Source organism: Phocoena sinus, chromosome 2 (genome assembly GCF_008692025.1).
Source record: "Phocoena sinus isolate mPhoSin1 chromosome 2, mPhoSin1.pri, whole genome shotgun sequence".
Classification (NCBI taxonomy): Eukaryota; Metazoa; Chordata; class Mammalia; order Artiodactyla; family Phocoenidae; genus Phocoena; species Phocoena sinus.
Window position 1 is genome coordinate 53,180,993 of NC_045764.1, and position 18,638 is coordinate 53,199,630.

Here is an 18,638-nt window from a genome sequence, read left to right on the forward strand (position 1 = left end):
GTCCAGAGCCTGTGCTCTGCAATGGGAGAGGCCACAACAGTGAGAGGCCCACATACTGCAAAAAAAAAAAAAAAAAAAAAAAAAAAAAAGGAAAGCCATGGAGAACTGAGTAGTCACTTTGCCCACAGCAAGCACCCACCTTGGGAACACCTTCAGGTAGAGCTCTATCAAGCAGAGACCCGTAGGGCACCGCACCCTGGAGATGTATGAGATGGAAAGAACTTCCAATTCTACCTATTCACCTCACTGTGGTTGAAGTCAGCTTCCTCTCTACATACTACCCAGAAGAATTAGATTGGAACAGAGGTGAGCAGCCAAGTGAGACACTTTTTCCCAAGCAATTTCATGATGGGTTTCCTTTACATCATTTTTAGAAAATGAGTCAATCCACCCACCAAAATATGAAATATTTTTCAAAATATGACATTTATCCACAAGATCAGTTTATTTTTTAATGAACATTTAAGGTTCATATACAAAAGCTAACAGAGCAATAAGTCAATCATGAAATAACATACAGGGAAATAAAATGGAAAATAACTCATTTACAATTTCTCACCACTGAAGCACTACACACTGGCTGCAGTGAGGTGTGGTCAGTGTTTCAGACAGTGGATGCTCAGGCCAAATGCCAAGACTGTCATCACACTATTTGTTTTAAGATCTTTTCTTTCTTGGTCATTGTTCAGTTAGTGGGGGGAGTCGGAGGGAGAGAAGTAAGTTTCATTCCCACCTCCCCCACAAAAACTATTTTTAAGCAGTTAAATTTTTCCTTGGGGAAACATTGTATCTGTTAATCTAACATATCATATATTTCTGTTATTAAATGTCTGCATAAATATTTGTTTATTCTATTTCTTAACATAAGATCATGCAGTACTTTTAATTTCAGAACAGTAAGAATTATCAAAGGCAATTAGTTTTGTACATAAATGCCCACAGTTTCTTTTTCAATGAAAAATGTGCTCTTTGTGATATTTGTTTCTTGTGAGAGTTGGTCAAGTAGTAATCATGGAGTATTTCCTAAAATATTTATTTGCTGGGAAAATTTGTATGAAATGACATTCAAAGTATAAAAAACATTGTTAGGTAATACTTGGAACAGTTAAAAATATACTTGTTTGTAAACTATCAATGTAAGATACTGAGCATCTGAGTATCAGAGCCATTGTCTCCTGTTTTTCTAGAAAGTGGCTTGATTTATCAATTTGACATCTTTGAAACATCTGACATTATATATAGAAACATCAAGGCAATATTATTTGTACATATTATTAAACATGCAAAAATTTCCTGAAAGATAGTGCCCAAAAAAGGAAGGTCCCCCAAGCTCAACTTCTCCTTGGTGCCCGTCACTGAACGTATGGCTGTCTTGGAGTTTGGGAGCATGGCAGCTCATTTTGGAGAGGTAGCCCCTTTAATCACTGGCTCCCTATTCAAATATGTTGCCCAGTAAACTAGGTTGAAAGTGCCAAACAAGACTGGGAATATAATTCGGGACATTTTGTCTATCTTGCTGATGCTGTTGTAAGTCTTTTTGTTTTCAGAAGTCTTGTCTTCAGGTTTTACTGAGGCTGAAGAGGCATTTGAGGTCCCTGAAGGGGTCTGCTCCTTTGGGACGTTTGGGGGGTGGGTCATCTTCCCAGTAGTATAAGCATTTGTTGATTTATTTAGTGTAAGTTCACGCTCCTTTTTCTGCAAAATATAAAAAATTTAAGGGCATGACGTTTGCAGGCAGCTGTCAGTTCACTTCTAAAGGTTCTGAAGGTTTATCTCTCAAAAGAGAGAGACAGAGACAGACATAAAGACAGAGACAGAGAGGGTATCAGCTTAGCTCTGGCAGAGGGCAGCCTTCCACAGACTTCTAAGCCTAGAACCCCACATGGCCAGTCTTGGATGTGAAATTCTAGAACAGGCAAAATATTTTATGGTAGAAAAATTCGGAATAGTGGTTATCTTTGTTGTGGTGGGGACGGGAATGGACTGGGAAGGGGCATGGTGACCTTTCTGGAGTGCTGGCAATGTTCTCTATCTTGATAGGGATTTGGGTTTACAGGTGAACATGTTCATCAAACCTCAGCAAAAGTACCCTTAACATTTGTGCATTTCATACTATGTAAATTTTGCTTCAAAAGAATCAAACAGTAAACAAATATTGAACTCTAGTTAGTGACATGCTTACTGAAGTATTAGTGGGAAATGTACTATTTACTTTGAAATACATCGAAAAATAAGATGTATTGACAGATGGATTGAGGATGGGTGGATGGATGAATGGATAGACAGATTTTAGGTAACATAGATAGATAGATAGATAAATGATAGATGGGTGGTGATGACACAAGCTCAGTAAAATGTTAATAGTAGACAGGTTTTCATTTTGTAGTTCTTCAACATTTCTGTATGTTTGAAAATTTGCATGATAGAATGTTGGGAAAAATTCTGTTCCTTTACCAAAGTAACATAATCTCATTAAATTAAATTTGGAAAACATAAGAATAATTAAAGAAGATATATCACTATTTGAAAAACATATCTGCATCCCATTGCTCATAGCAACATTATTCACAATAGCAAAAATATGGTAACAATGTGTCTGCCAGTCGATGGTTAAACAAAATGTGGTGTGTGTGTGTGTGTGTGTGTGTATATACACACAATAGAATACACATTGGAACACAATGGAATAGTATTCAGCCATAAAAAAGGAAGAAAATCCTGCCATTTACAAGGAAGGACCTTGAGAGCATTGTGCTAAGTGAAATAAGTCAGACAGAGAAAGACAAATACCATATGATTTCACTTATATGTGGAATCCAAACAAAAAAACAAACAAAAAGCTGAACTCATAGATACAGAGAGCAGATTGGTGGTCACCAGAGGGCAGGGAGCAGGGAGCAAAATGGGTGAAGGTGGTCAAAAGGTAAAAACTTCCAGCTGTAAGATAAATAAGATTGGGAAATGTAATACACAGCCCGGTAACTATGGTTTTTTAAAAAAAGAAAGAAAATATATTAACCATTAAAAATATGTGGGAGGGAGCTTCAAGATGGCGGAAGACTAAGACGTGGAGATCACCTTACTCCCCACAAGTACATCAGAAATACGTCTACATGTAAAACAACTCCTACAGGACACCTACTGAATGCTGGCAGAAGACCTCAGAACTCCCAAAAGGCAAGAAACTCCCCACGTACCTGGGTAGGGCAAAAGAAAAAAGATAAAAACAGCGACAAAAGAATAGGGATGGGACCTGCACCAGTGGGAGGGAGCTGTGAAGGAGGAAAGGTTTCCACACACTAGGAAGCCCCTTCATGGGCGGAGACTGCGGGTGGTGGAGGGGGGGAAGCTTCGGAGCCACGGAGGAGAGTGCAGCAACAGGGGTGCGGAGGGCAAAGCAGAGAGATTCCCGCACAGGGCATCGGTGCCGACCAGCACTCACCAGCCCGAGAGGCTTGTCTGCTCACCCGCCGGGGTGGGTGAGGGCTGGGAGCTGAGGCTCGGGCTTCGGTGGGAGCGCAGGGAGAGGACTGGCAGCGTGAACACAGCCTGAAGGGGTTAGTGCACCACGGCTAGCCGGGAGGATGTCCGGGAAAAAGTCAGGACCAGCCAAAGAGGCAAGAGACTTTTTCTTCCCTCTGTATTTCCTGGTGCGTGAGGAGAGGGGATTAAGAGCACAGCTTAAAGGAGCCCAAGATGGATGCAAGCCGCGGCTATCAGTGCAGACCCCTGAGACGGGCATGAGATGCTAAGGCCGCTGCTGCCGCCACCAAGAAGCCTGTGTGCGAGCACAGGTCACTATCTACACCGCCCCTCCTGGGAGCCTGTGCAGCCCGCCACTGCCAGGGTCCTGTGATCCAGGGACAATTTCCCCAGGAGAACGCACGGCGCGCCTCAGGCGGTTGCAACGTCACGCCGGTCACTGCCACCACAGGCTCGCCCCGCATCCGTGCCCCTCCCTCCCCCCGGCCTAAGTGAGCCAGAGCCCCCTAATTAGCTGCTCCTTTAACCCAGTCCTGTCTGGGCGGGGAACAGACACTCTCAGGCGACCAACACGCAGAGGCGGTGCAAATCCAAAGCTGAACCCCAGGAGCTGTGAGAACAAAGAAGAGAAAGGAAAATCTCTCCCAGCAGCCTCAGGAGCAGCGGATTATATCTCCACAATCAACTTGATGTGCGCTTCATCTGTGGAATACCTGAATACACAATGAATCATCCCAAATTGAGGAGGTGGACATTGGGATCAAAAATGTATATATTTTTTTCCCTTTTTCTCTTTTTGTGAATGTGTCTGTGTATGCTTCTGTGTGTGATTATGTCCGTATAGCTTTGCTTTTACCATTTTTCCTAGGGCTCTGTCTGTCCGTTTTTTTTTTTTTAAGTATAGTTTTTAGGGCTTGTTATCATTGGTGGATTTGTTTGTTTGGTTTGGTTGCTCTCTGCCTTCTTTCTTTCTTTTCTTAAATTACTTTTAAAAATGTTTTTAATACTTATTTTTTATTTGAATAACTTTAAAATTTCATTTTATTATATTTTATCTTCTTTCTTTCTTTCTTTTTTGTCTCCCTTTTATTTTGAGCCATGTGGATGACAGGCTCCTGGTGCTCCAGCCAGACATCAGGGCTGTGCCTCTGAGGTGGGAGAGCCAAGTTCAGGACATTGGTCCACAAGAGACCTCCCAGCTCCACGTAATATCAAACGGCAAAAATCTCCCAGAGATCTCCATCTCAACACCAAGACCCAGCTCCACTCAACGACCAGCAAGCTACAGTGCTGGACACCCTACACCAAACACCTAGCAAGAAAGGAACACAACCCAATCCATTAGCAGAGAGGCCGCCTAAAATCATAATAAGGCCACAGACATGCCAAAACACACCACCAGTCATGGACCTGCCCACCAGAAAGACAAGATCCAGCCTCATCCACCAGAACACAGGCACTAGTCACCTCCACCCGGAAGCTTTCACAAACCACTGAACCAACCTTAACCACTGGGGACAAACACCAAAAACAACAGGAACTATGAACCTGCAGTGTGCAAAAAGGAGACCCCAAACACAGTAAGTTAACCAAAATGAGAAGACAGAGAAACACGGCAAATGAAGGAGCAAGGCAAAAACCCACCAGACTTAACAAATTAAGAGGAAATAGGCAGGCTACCTGAAAAAGAATTCAGAATAATGATAGTAAAGATGATACAAAATCTTGGAAATAGAATGGAGAAAATACAAGAAATGTTTAACAAGAACCTAGAAGACCTAAAGAGCAAACAAACAGTGATAAACAACACAATAAATGAAATTAAAAATTCTCTATAAGGGATCAATAGCAGAATAACTGAGGCAGAAAAACGAATAAGTGGTAGATAAAATAGTGGAAATAACTATAGCAGAGCAGAATAAAGAAAAAGGAATGAAAAGAATTGAGGACAGTCTCAGAGACCTCTGGGACAACATTAAACGCACCAATATTCTAATTGTAGGGGTCCCAGAAGAAGAAGAGAAAATGAAAGGGACTGAGAAAATATTTGAAGAGATTATAGTTGAAAACTTCCCTAATACGGGAACTGAAACAGTTAAAGACCAGGAAGCAAGGAGAGTCCCATACAGGATAAATCAAAGGAGAAACATGCCAAGATACATATTAATCAAACTATCAAAAATTAAATACAAAGAAAAAATATTAAAAGCCAGCAAGGGAAAAACAACAAATAACATCTAAGGGAATCCCCATAAGGTTAACAGCTGATCTTTCAGCAAAAACTCTGCAAGCCAGAAGGGAGTGGCAGGACATATTTACAGTAATGAAGGGGAAAAAAATCTACAACCAAGATTACTCTACCCAGCAAGGATCTCATTCATATTTGACAGAGAAATTAAAACCTTTACAGACAAGCAAAAGCTAAAAGAATTCAGCACCACCAAACTAACTTTACGACAAATGCTAAAGGAACTTCTCTAGGCAAGAAACACAAGAGAAGGAAAAGACCTACAATAACAAGTCCAAAACAACTAAGAAAATGGTAATAGGAACATACATATCAATAATTACCTTAAATGTAAATGGATTAAATGCTCCAACCAAAAGACATAGACTGGCTGAATGGATACAAAAACAAGACCCATATATATGCTGTCTACAAGAGACCCACATCAGGCCCAGGGACACATTCAGACAGAAAGTGAGGGGATGAAAAAAGATATTCCATTCAAATGGAAATCAAAAGAAAGCTGGAGTAGCCATTGTCATATCAGACAAAATAGACTTTATAATAAAGACAATTACAGGAGACAAAGAAGGACACTCCATAATGATCAAGGGATCGATCCAAGAAGAAGATATAACAATAGTAAATATTTATGCACCTGATGTAGGAGCACCACAGTACATAACGCAAATGCTAACAGCCATCAAAGGGGAAATCGACAGTAACGCATTCATAGTAGGGCACTTTAACACCCCACTTTCACCAATGGACAGATCATCCAAAATGAAAATAAATAAGGGAAGCACAAACTCTAAATGATACATTAAACAAGATGGACTTAATTGATATTTATAGAACACTCCATCCAAAAACAACAGAATACACTTTCTTCTCAAGTGGTCATGGAACATTCTCCAGGATAGTACTTGTACTGGGTCACAAATCAAGCCTCAGTAAATTTAAGAAAACTGAAATCGTATCAATTATCTTTTCCAACGACAATGCTATGAGATGCTATGAGATATCAATTACAGGAAAAAATCTGTAAAAAGTACAAACACATGGATGCTAAACAATACACTACTTAATAAAGAAGTGATCACTGAAGAAATCAAAAAGGAAATCAAAAAATACCTAGAAACAAATAACAATGAAAACACGACAACCCAAAACCTATGGGATGCAGCAAAAGCAGATCTAAAGGGAGGTTTATAGCAATACAATCCTACCTTAAGAAACAAGAAGCATCTCAAATAAACAACCTAACCTTACACCAAAAGTAATTAGAGAAAGAAAAACAAAAAAACCCCAAAATTAGCAGAAGGAAAGAAATCATAAAGATCAGATCAGAAATAAATGAAGGAAATGATAGCAAAGATCAATAAAACTAAATGCTGGTTCTTTGAGAAGATAAACAAAATTGATAAACCATTAGCCAGACTCATCAAGATAAAAAGGAAGAAGACTCAAATCAATAGAATTAGAAATGGAAAAGGAGAAATAACAACTGACACTGCAGAAATACAAAGGATCATGAGAGATTACTACAAGCAAATAAATGCCAATAAAATGGACAACCTGGAAGAAATAGACAAATTCTTAGAAATGCACAGCCTTCTGAGACTGAACCAGGAAGAAATAGAAAATATGAACAGAGCAAACTCAAGCACTGAAATTGAAACTGTGATTAAAAATCTTCCAACAAACAAAAGCCCAGGACCAGATGGCTTCACAGGTGAATTCTATCAAACATTTAGGGAAGAGCTAACACCTAACCTTCTCAAACTCTTCCAAAATATAGCAGAGGGACGAACACTCCCAAACTCATTCTATGAGGCCACCATCACCCTGATACCAAAGCCAGACAAAGCTATCACAAACAAATATAACTACAGGCCAATATCACTGATGAACATAGATGCAAAAATCCTCAACAAAATACTAGCAAACAGAAACCAACAGCACATTAAAAGGATCATACATGATGATCAAAAGGGATTTATCCTAGGAATGCAAGGATTCTTCAATATATGCAAATCAATGAATGTGATACACCATGTTAACAAATTGAGGGGGAAAAATATATGATCATCTCAATAGATGCAGAGAAAGCTTTCAACAAAATTCAACACCCATTTTTGATAAAAACCCTCCAGAAAGTAGTCCTAGAGAGAACTTACCTCAACATAATAAAGGCCATACATGGCAAACCCACAGCCAGCATCATCCTCAAAGGTGAAAAACTGAAACCATTTCCACTAAGATCAGGAAAAAGAAAAGGTTGCCCACTCTCACCACTATTATTCAACATAGTTTTGGAAGTTTTAGCCACAGCAATCAGAGAAGAAAAGGAAATAAAAGGAATCCAAATCAGCAAAGAAGAAGTAAAGCTGTCACTGTTTGCAGACGACATGATACTATACACAGAGAATACTAAAGATGCTACCAGAAAACTACTAGAGCTAATCAATGTATTTGGTAAAGTAGCAGGGTACAAAATTAATGCACAGAAATCTCTTGCATTCTTATACACTAATGATGAAAAATCTGAAAGAGAAATTAAGGAGACACTCCCATTTACCACTGCAACAAAAAGAATAAAATACCTAGGAGTAAATCTTCATAAGGAGAAAAAAGACCTGTATGCAGAAAACTATAAGACACTGATGAAAGAAATTAAAGATGATACAAATAGATGGAGAGATATACCATGTTCTTGGATTGGCAGAATCAACATTGTGACAATGACTATACTGCCCAAAGCAATCTACAGATTCAATACAATCCCTATCAAACTACCACTGCCATTTTTCAAAGAACTAGAACAAAAAAATTCACAGTTTGTATGGAAACACAAAAGACCCCAAATAGCCAAAGCAATCTTGAGAACAAAAAACGGAGCTGGAGGAATCAGGCTCCCTGGCTTCAGACTATACTACAAAGCTACAGTAATCAAGACAGTTTGGTACTGGCACAAAAACAGAAAGATAGATCAATGAGCAGGATAGAAAGCCCAGAGATAAACCCACACACATATGGTCACCTTATCTTTGATAAATGAGGCAAGAATATACAGTGGAGAAAAGACAGTCTCTTCAATAAGTGGTGATGGGAAAACTGGACAGCTACATGTAAAAGAATGAAATTAGAACACTCCCTAACACTATACACAAAAATGAACTCAAAGTGGATTAAAGACCTAAATATAAGGCCAGACACTATCAAACTCTTAGAGGAAAACATAGGCAGAACACTTTATGACGTAAATCACAGCAAGGTCCACTTTGCCCCACCTCCTAGAGTAATGGAACCCAGTGAAACTTAAAGCCTTTTGCACAGCAAAGGAAACCATAAACAAGACCAAAAGACAACCCTCGGAATGGGAGAATATATTTGCAAATGAAGCAACTGACAAAGGATTAATCTCCAAAATTTACAACCAGCTCATGCAGCTTAATATCAAAAAAACAAACAACCCAATCCAAAAATGGGCAGAAGACCTAAGTAGACATTTCTCCAAAGAAGATATACAGATTACCAAGAAACACATGAAAGAATGCTCAACATCATTAATCATTAGAGAAATGCAAATCAAAACTACAATGAGATATCATCTCACACCAGTCAGAATGGCCATCCTCAAAAAATCTAGAAACAATAAATGCTGGATAGGGTCTGGAGAAAAGGGAACCCTCTTGCACTGTTGGTGGGAATGTAAATTGATACAGCAACTATGGAGGTTCATTAAAAAACTACAAATAGAACTACCATACGACCCAGCAATCCCACTACTGGGCATATACCCTGAGAAAACCATAATTCAAAAGGAGTCATGTACCAAAATGTTCATTGCAGCTCTATTTGCAATAGCCAGGACATGAAAGCAACCTAAGTGTCCATCAACAGATGAATGGATAAAGAAGATGTGGCACATATATACAATGGAATATTACTCAGCTATAAAAATAAACGAAATTGAGTTATTTGTAGTGAGGTGGATGGACCTAGCGTCAGTCATAGAGTGAAGTAAGTCCGAAAGAGAAAAACAAGTACCGTATTCTAACACATATATATGGAATTTAAGGGAAAAAAATGTCATGAAGAACCTAGGGTTAAGACAGGAATAAAGACACAGATCTACTAAAGAATGGACTTGAGGATATGGGGAGGGGGAAGGGTAAGCTGTGACAAAGCGAGAGAGTGGCATGGACATATATACACTACCAAACGTAAAATAGATAGCTAGTGGAAAGCAGCTGCATAGCACAGGGAGATTAGCTCGGTGCTTTGTGACCGCCTAGAGGGGTGCGATAGGGAGGGTGGGAGGGAGCGAGACGCAAGGGGGAAGAGATATGGGGATACATGTATATGTATAACTGATTCACTTTGTTATGAGACAGAAACTAACACACCATTGTAAAGCAATTATACTCCAATAATGATGTTAAAAAGAAATATGTGAAAGATGAAAAGCAGAGAGGAAGTGCATGGAGAAGGAGCAAGAAGAAGCAGTGAAAAGTGAGGTGGAATAAGAGTGCATATGTACCCAGATACAGGGAGCACAACGACCCCGGGGCCACAGTGAGGGTGACCACAGCGTCAGAGCAGAGCAGGGCCTGTGGGCCACTCCTCAGAAATGGTACGGTTCTTTGCAGCCCCCGTGGTGCCATGCACACACCCCTGCTCGTCTGCCAGAAGAAGCCCATCAGCATGATGGACTAGCTACCTCAATGGTTTGCACGGTCTTTGTCTCTGGGTGTAACCAGGACAGAGCAGACACTGGAGGAGAGAATGATGGGTCTCAGAAGTGGGTGTTTCAAACAGGACTCAGGGTGTCCACAGTGGTCCAGAGATGCGCCTCTGTCCTCCTTCCGGGACGACTTGCTGCCCAGCTGAGGGCAGACAGCTCCCTACACGGTCAACTTCAACTCCTTCCTCTGTCCTTTCACAGGTGTCCACCCCTAAAAACCATCTTGCACCCCCAACTCTGAAGACCCCCAACAGGTAACGATGGTGAACACAGTCTGGTGTTCAAATTTTCTCCACTTCTAAGTAAAAGCCAGTCATGCTATACTTACTTATTCATGCTCACCACCGTGCGTAACAGTATGACTTGCCTGCCGGGATACCTGCAGATGCCTCGATGCCTCCACTGGCCTAAGGGATGGTATCCTCAGCACCACAGCCTTGGGGGACAACACCTAGTCTTCTAGGAGATCAGTGCTAATCTGAGATTACATGAGCCAGTTACCTCCGTGTCCTCCTCTCCCTCCAGGTCTGCATTCAGATCTGTGACGAGTAATAAGGACACTGAGGCTGAGTGTGAGCAAGCGAGGTGGCCGATGATGATGACAGCCCATTCGACAACCTTCAAGGACTCTCCATTGCCCCTGGGTTCCACCTTCCTCCTAGACTCACAGACACGAGTCTGATGGCCTCAATTCCTGCAGCACCTCCCAGGTGGCTGCCCCGCTCAGGCTCAGGGAGGCTGTCTCCAGGCCTGTAGCAAACATTTACTTCCTGGCAACACAGTGTTGGGTGTCGGGAAGCCCCTCTCTCCAGACTCCATGTCCCCCAACAAACATCCTCCATGGTTCTGTCTGTTGGGACACTTCAGTCCAGAATTCCCACCGTCTGAAGACGCCCTGCCTCTGCCATGTTTTCTCAGCTCCCCACCAATCGCCTGCTGCTGTCAGCTCACTCCTGTCCCCCATCATCCCCCAAAACACACCCCCTCGTGAGATTCCTGCTTGTCAAGGCCCTCCCCAGGCATCTCCCCCCTTCCCTTCTTCCATGAGGGGCCATGGGTGCACACAGCTGAGTGCCCTCAGCAGCAGCAGAGTATCCTGGTGTAGTCACGGGTTTGGGGCACAGTCTCCGGTAGGGCCTTCCAGACTCCCTTCATGATGATTTCCAAAGGACAGATGAAGTTTCACTTTCAAGTCTACCCTGATAAGTCCGGCCTGTTCCTCTCTCAGAGCAAAGGACTTGTTTGTTTTAAATGTGGCATACTTAGCACTTTACCATGTGCTACTTATTTTCTATTCTATGTATGTTATTTTCTTTTCCCCAAGGATCTGGTTCAGGTTGGAATGTTGTGCAACCTTTTTTCTTCAAATATTTTTTAGATTCAGGCACCGACCTCCCTCTAAATACTCAGCACTTAATTGCTTTGAATAGAGAAATGCTTCCCACAATAACTCACGTGCATCATTTAAGCAAGACAAATCATCTCATCAGTGGAATTGGGTGTGTTTGCCTGTTGTGTCGCTCCCAATAATTCAAATGCTCCCTTCATGACCTTCAAGCCACCTTGCAGAAGACACGTTGAATGGTGAAGTGGCAAGAGTGAGCAGAAGAATTGACTGTACCATTCAAAACTGGATAAATAGTCCCTGAACAGACAGAAGGTACTTTAGCAAAAGTAATAGGCCTGATATCAGACCTTTCCCTTGAATGAAGCTGGTGATTCAAAATAAAGGTAAAACAAGACCTGTTATAAGACTTTGTAAGGACCTTGAGTATAAGGGAAGAAATCATTTTTCAGGGGGAGGGATGTAGGGAAAACAAACACCTGGTCTTATACTTGGACATAAAATCAGGCACATTTTCTCTGGAGTATGGAGGAAATGGAGTCAGTACCTTGATCTTGGCTGCTTCCAAGGCTTTTTTGCCATCCCAGGCCCAGCCTCTCTTTGTGAAATAGTTGACGGTGGCAAACTCGATCAGCGCAGAGAACACAAAAGCATAGCACACGGCTATGAACCAGTCCATGGCCGTCGCATAAGCCACTTTGGGCAGAGAGTTCCGGGCACTGATGCTGAGGGTCGTCATAGTCAGCACCGTGGTCACCCCTGTGGTTGTCAATGACAGGGGTGGGGTCAATGGGAACAAGGATCAGCACCAGCACTGGACCCCAGTATAACACCCCTGAACGTGACAAAGAAAGAAAGGAACTATCACTTTAATCCCCAGCCTAGGTCTCCCGCTCCCTCTACAATTTTCACAGCACAACACATTCATAGCATTTAAAACACTGCTTAGGGCTTCCCTGGTGGCGCAGTGGTTGAGAGTCCGCCTGCCGATGCAGGGGACACGGGTTTGTGCCCTGGTCCGGGAAGATCCCACATGCCGCGGAGCAGCTGGGCCCATGAGCCATGGCCGCTGAGCCTGCGCGTCCGGAGCCTGTGCTCCACAACGGGAGAGACCATAGCAGTGAGAGGCTCGCGTACCACAAAAAAAAAAACACTGCTTAGTTTATTTACCTTGTCAATCGTCTCCTTCCTCTAGAACATAAATCGAGGTGGGCAGGGATTTGGGTCTGATTCATACACATACTCTGTGTTCCCGTTGTCCTGACCGGACCCTGCAGAGAGCTGGTGCTCAACAAGGATGTGTCAGAGGAGTGGGGCATCTTAGTGGCCCCAAGGCAAGTCCAGCTGAGAAGGGCAAGAACGTTCCCACCGCTCTAACGAAGTGCTTCACAAAGACTCACGGTGCACCTTACAAGTCGTGGGCTCCAGAAAACTGATGAGACAGGCTTGCTTTCACATGGATTAACACAGCCTGCAGACTCCGAGGACCGGAGTGCAACAGAAGCACCACATCTGAATCTGGGTCTTGGCACTTCACTCCTTCTAACAAGGATCTGGGCCACCTTGATGTTGCCATGCAAGATGCCTGTAGCCATCTGCCTTGTCTTCTGGGGAAATTTGCAGTGACCATAAAGGAAGTCTGGATCCTCGGAAGGGGACGATAAGCCTCTAACGGGCATCTACTAAGGGCCAGACTCTGATCTAAGCTACATTCTGGATGGGTGTCATTATCCCCATTTTGCAAGTGAGGAGCTTAAAGATTTAAAAATAGTAATGTACCCAAATTCGCCAGCTGGCAAATGAGAACCTGTACTGGGACCCAGGTCTGCTGAACCCTCACAGCCCATGTAGTTTCCACATGCTCTGTGTCTTTCTTCTTACTGCAGTTTTGTTTGCAGAAAGGTGCAAGTATGTGTATGGGATGTGGGTGCAACACACCTGTTATGAGTGGAACTGTGTACCCCCCCAAATGCATAAGTTGAATTCCTAATCTCCAGAACCTCAGATTTACTTTCCGGACCTTACTTGGAAATATGGTCTTTACAGAAGTAATCAAGTTAAAATGAGGTCATTAGGGGAGGCCTTAATCCAATATGACTGGTATCTCTCTCTCACACACACACAGGGAGAACAGCACATGAAGACTGGAATTATGCTGCCACAGGCCAAGGAAGTACCAGAAACTGGGAGAGAGGCCAGAAACAGAGCCTTCCCTCACAGCCCTCAGAAGAAACGAACTCTGCTGATTTTGGACTTGTAGCCTCCAGAACTGTGAGACAGTTAATTTCTATTGCTTAAGCACTCAGTGTGTGGTACTTTGTTAGGGAAGCCTCAGGAAAGAGCACCAAAAGAGTGTCATGTTGCTGGTGGTCATAGCAGCTTAGTCTTCATTCAGTGTCATCCTTCAGAGGTATTTATATACCCTCACTGAACACGGTACTGTGCATGGAATTAACGCTAAATGAGAAATCGGTAGTCATCTTTGATTTTTCTTAGAAATCCAGTTAATCATTGTGCTGGAGAGAAGTGTTCTGTGTGTGACCTTGAACAGGCTTCTTGTGTCTCCTTGAGTCCTTTAACATCCTAATGTGCTTTGAGAATCTCTAAGAGGAAGCAGACTGGAATATAGGGCATTCTCCAAACTAAATTTTTTTCCTTGCCCACCTACTAATGCTCCCCTAAAGAGCTGGGGGAGCACTGCCTGGCCACAAGCCAACCTCCACACCCTCCTGAAGCAAAATCAGGTGAGGCAGGTGAAGCTGGGTATGTGGCTCAAGGTAGAGAGATGGTCAGACAGGAGCAATCCTGGGCCCTCACTGGAAATCCCGAGGCTCCCCCGGCTTCCTCCACCTACAGGAGCGCTGGCGGGGAAATGCAGGGCACGCTTTCCTTCTTTGGAAGGGACAGTGCAATAGGAAAAGCTGAGGGGGGAATAGTACTTTACAGCTTAGAAAGATGTGAGCATCCATTACAACTGACCCACGAAATTACTTCTAACATTGATTTTGATGAAATGAGCTTCCACGTAAAAGTCAAACACTCAACCATGTCTGCTGTGCTAAGGTACCTCCTGAGCTGGATCTTGCTAAACTTGATTTATGTCTCAAGGATGTCAGATAATTTTCTAAATTCTTATCATATATATGTATACATATATACATGTATCATACGTACGTATGTATATCTCATATATATTACATTTATATATACATAAGGTAATATATATTATATTTTATATACATTTAATCTATTACTATCATATCACATGTAACATATTGACTGCCATTTGGGAGTTAATTTTAAAGTGGCATGCACATTTCAAAGAAAACTGCCTGATAACATAGAAAAGAGTACTTTATGAGACTTGTGAAAATACTGTAGCAAAATCCCACATAAGAGATTGCTGGCAATTTCAAACCTCAAAAAAAAAAAAAAAGGCTCTTAGTGAAAGACTTTTCAAAAGGGAAACAGTGATCGAATTGCTCTGAACCCTGGTTCAGAGAGCAGCCCTAAATCTACTCTTTAACACTGAATTCATAACTAACTGGTCTGTTTGTTTTCTAGGTCACAGAATAGACAGGCAGCACTAAGGACTTTGAGGCTGCTGTCTTTGGGGTGTTAGAGGCAGTCACAGGCCTGGCTTGGGGACACTCACCAAACACTGTCCTGGCTGGAACTGATTCTCGGTTCAGCCAAAAGGACACTTGCGACAAGATCACAGTCATTATGCAGGGGAGATAGGTCTGGATGACAAAGTACCCGATCTTCCTCTTCAGATGGAAATGAGCCGTCATGATTGTGTATTCACCTGCAAATGAGCAAATTACTGCAGTCAGCCACCTGAATGAAACCCGACAGTCCTGCCCTGTGGTTCCTGCCCCTGGTCAGAGCCCCAGAGCTTCCCTTCTCTCCACCCTCCCTTTGGACAAGCATTTATTTGTATTGTTTGGGTGAAGGAGGCTGAAGGATGCATGGATTTCTTAACGGTCATTTTATAAGTAAGTCTTTTGACCCCCAGCCTCTGAAGAGCCTCTGCTGGTGGATGCTTTGCTGGGGCAAATCAGATTTGTGTGTTTTCCTAATCCCTGGTCACAATCTATGCCACTCTCCACCTGCCCCCCTCACTGCTACTGCCATCGGGATTTCAGGATTTAGCCTCTCCAGATATAACTCAGGACATCACAGAGCGCTGTCGTGGGCGGATTGTTTTCTCCTCATTTCCCAGCCAGGGAGGGCTGGAAGGACTGGGGGGCTACCACTTTCCCACAGGCTCTGTGCCCCCTCAGCCAGCTTGGGGGTGAGGAGCAACAGCCTCCAGAGGCCACTGGTGCTGGCCGCTCTGAGCTTCCTCTGGTCCACAGAGAGAGTGAGGGCATTTCCTTGGCGATGCCCCAGTGCCTTCTCTGGATCTGCCTGGCTGTGTGGGAGGCGAGTGCAGACCTCCCCTTCGTTGCGGAGAACGACGCTGCCCTGATGGTGAACTGGTAAGGAGCCAAGGCAGCTGCGGTGGGAGGGTGTGTTAGACAGAGTCTTCTTTGCTGTGTGAATTTGCATTTCCCTGGTGAGATGGGAAGGATGCTTTGAGAGGTGGAGGCAGAGCTGAGTTGATCTGAGGACAAGAGTTCTTCAGCTGAATTGCAACAAGTAGATGGTGTGGCCAGGGAGCCTGGTGGAACTGTGAATGTGGGGGGAAGGGCCTGGGGTCTCTGCTAAGGTAGACCCCTGGTGGGGCCATCTGTTCGAGGGTGGTCGGCTGGCTGCATGGGCAGAATGTTGAGACATTTGAGACTGATTACATAGCTCGGACGCCTGCTGTTCGATTCAAAGCCCAGTGCTCAGCAAGGCCAGCTGTGGATGTGTCCCTATGTGCCTTTTCTCACAGCATGAGTTAAGATCATATGTGGCAAACTCTGCCCTCTTACAGAAGAGGAGACCAAAATTCCCTCAGGGCCAAGATGCACCACGCCCTCCCCACAGCCCCAGGCAGATGAGAGCAGGTGAGAGGAGGGGAATAGGCTCAGGCCTAGCAGAAGGAGACAGGGACAGAGAGAAGGGGGGCAAGATATGTTTAGTAGCAAAGACATCTTTATCATGATCCAATTTTGCCTCTCAATTCTTGAGAAGAGGGAAAATGCCATTCTGTTTCTTTGCATTAGGATTTGAAGTTACTCTCCTACTTGTAATTCTTTTGTTGTGGTGGTTCTTTTCATTCTATTTTTGAGTTGAGGATAACAATATAAGATAATGTTCAAAAAAAGACCATCTTTTTGGAATGCAAATAGAGCAGAAACCCACTTATAAATTTTTAAAGAACGACATGAAACGACTCCCAACTGTAGCACCCTCCATTAGCATTGCAATTCTTAACCCCAAACCTCTGCCGTGCCACCTTTTCACTTGTTCCCATAAAATCAGGTCTGCTTCCTCTTCCCTTGCCTTTAACACGGTAACCACATGGCACAGCAGCCTCCTCCCAGCCTTGCCAGGCCCTTTCCCCAGGATGCCAGCCCACACCAGTGGACGGGCACTGAGTGCCTGTGTGAGAGGAGGCATGCACTGCACGTCCCTGTGCTTCCAGCCAGCTCCAGGGGGTGGTGATGCTGATAGAGTGACGCTGACCAGGGTAACAGTTGAGGCTTAGAACTCATGTTGCAAGCAGGACTTACTCCATCCCTGTTCTACATTTCTCCTGCCATGAGAAGCCCTGCAGGACTTACTCCATCCCTATTCTACATTTCTCCTGCCATGAGAAGCCCTGCAGGACCCTCCCCTGCTCACAGCCAAGCTTGTGACCATGACCTCTAGGGCTGGGCCTCCTGTGGCCAGGAGGTGTCTGAGGACACCCTTTGCAGGTGAAAGAAGGGAACGCGTTGTGTTCCTTTGGACACCCTGCCCACTTTGTGTCAGGTGAAGCCCGGCTTGTGCTGCCTTGCAGGCTCAGGCCAGCCCTGTGCCTGCGGGTAGGACAGCACCTGCTAAAGCCTCAGCTATTTCTATGGTGCCCGGTTGTGCTTTCCCAAATTCAACCCCAGGAAAACCTCTGAAATGTTCAAAGTGGGGAGATAGCAGAACAGGTAAATGAGAGTATTTGCAGGAAGCTCTCTACCTTTCCTGCAGAGGCTGCTGCCCTCATGTCTCAGTGCTCACGAAGGACTATGTTATATAAGTAGGTCCATGAGGGCTCCGGCCAGGGCCTGCGGTCACCAGGCCTGCTCACATGGAGGCAAATGCACCTCAGATTAATGCTCTCATGATCCTTAATGCCAGGATGCCACAGCTGATGCCTCCATGTGCGGCTGGAGGGAGGGGGCCCGATGTGGAAGGTTCCTTGTGGCCAGCACAGCACAACAGGCCCGGCTGGCTAAGGAGAGTCCAGGGCTCTCCCAGGGTGTGCGCCCCTGAATGGGGGGTGAGGCTTACCTGTGCTAGTGCTGATGTTCTCTGTGCCCACTGTCTGCCCCATCAGGTGGTATTGGTTCAGCCTGGAGCCATCTTCTGCCACCACCACCGACTTGGTTGTGCCATTGGTCCAGACATAGACAACTTCAGAATTAGGATATGCATCTGTATGGGGGAGAAAAAAGGGGTGTAAACATGGAATCATTTGCAGCGTGGCACAGCCAAAGATGTTTATAAAAGTAGTACGAGAGATGATTAGAAAGTCAAAGTTAAATGACCTAAAGAAAGTACAGGCAGTCAGACCAGGGCAGACAGCACCACGGTTCAGGCCCTTCTCATTTCTAAAGGGCAGAGTGCTCAGAAGCCGGGCCCAGTGCTTCCTACAGGGTATCTTCTCTTCAGGGTGCACTGTCGCACGGGCCTGAGACCACAGG

The 18,638-nt window shown here is 44.0% G+C and overlaps 1 protein-coding gene across 3 annotated transcripts in view; it reads right to left on the reverse strand.

Moving 5' to 3' along the window:
- Positions 1-427: 427 nt before the first annotated feature.
- The window catches only part of GABRA5 (gamma-aminobutyric acid type A receptor subunit alpha5), a 102,856-nt gene continuing 84,645 nt past the window's right edge, over positions 428-18,638 (reverse strand). For 2 of the 3 annotated variants that reach the window (XM_032623041.1, XM_032623040.1), the window contains exons 8-11: positions 18,226-18,369; positions 15,461-15,613; positions 12,353-12,564; positions 431-1,695 (exon numbers count right to left, since the gene is read on the reverse strand). In XM_032623041.1, coding sequence (XP_032478932.1) covers positions 1,396-1,695; positions 12,353-12,564; positions 15,461-15,613; positions 18,226-18,369 — 809 coding nt within the window. In that variant the 3' untranslated portion in view covers positions 431-1,395. Of the gene's footprint in view, positions 1,696-12,352; positions 12,565-15,460; positions 15,614-18,225; positions 18,370-18,638 lie in introns of all 3 variants that reach the window. The other variant, XM_032623039.1, reaches the window with a different exon arrangement.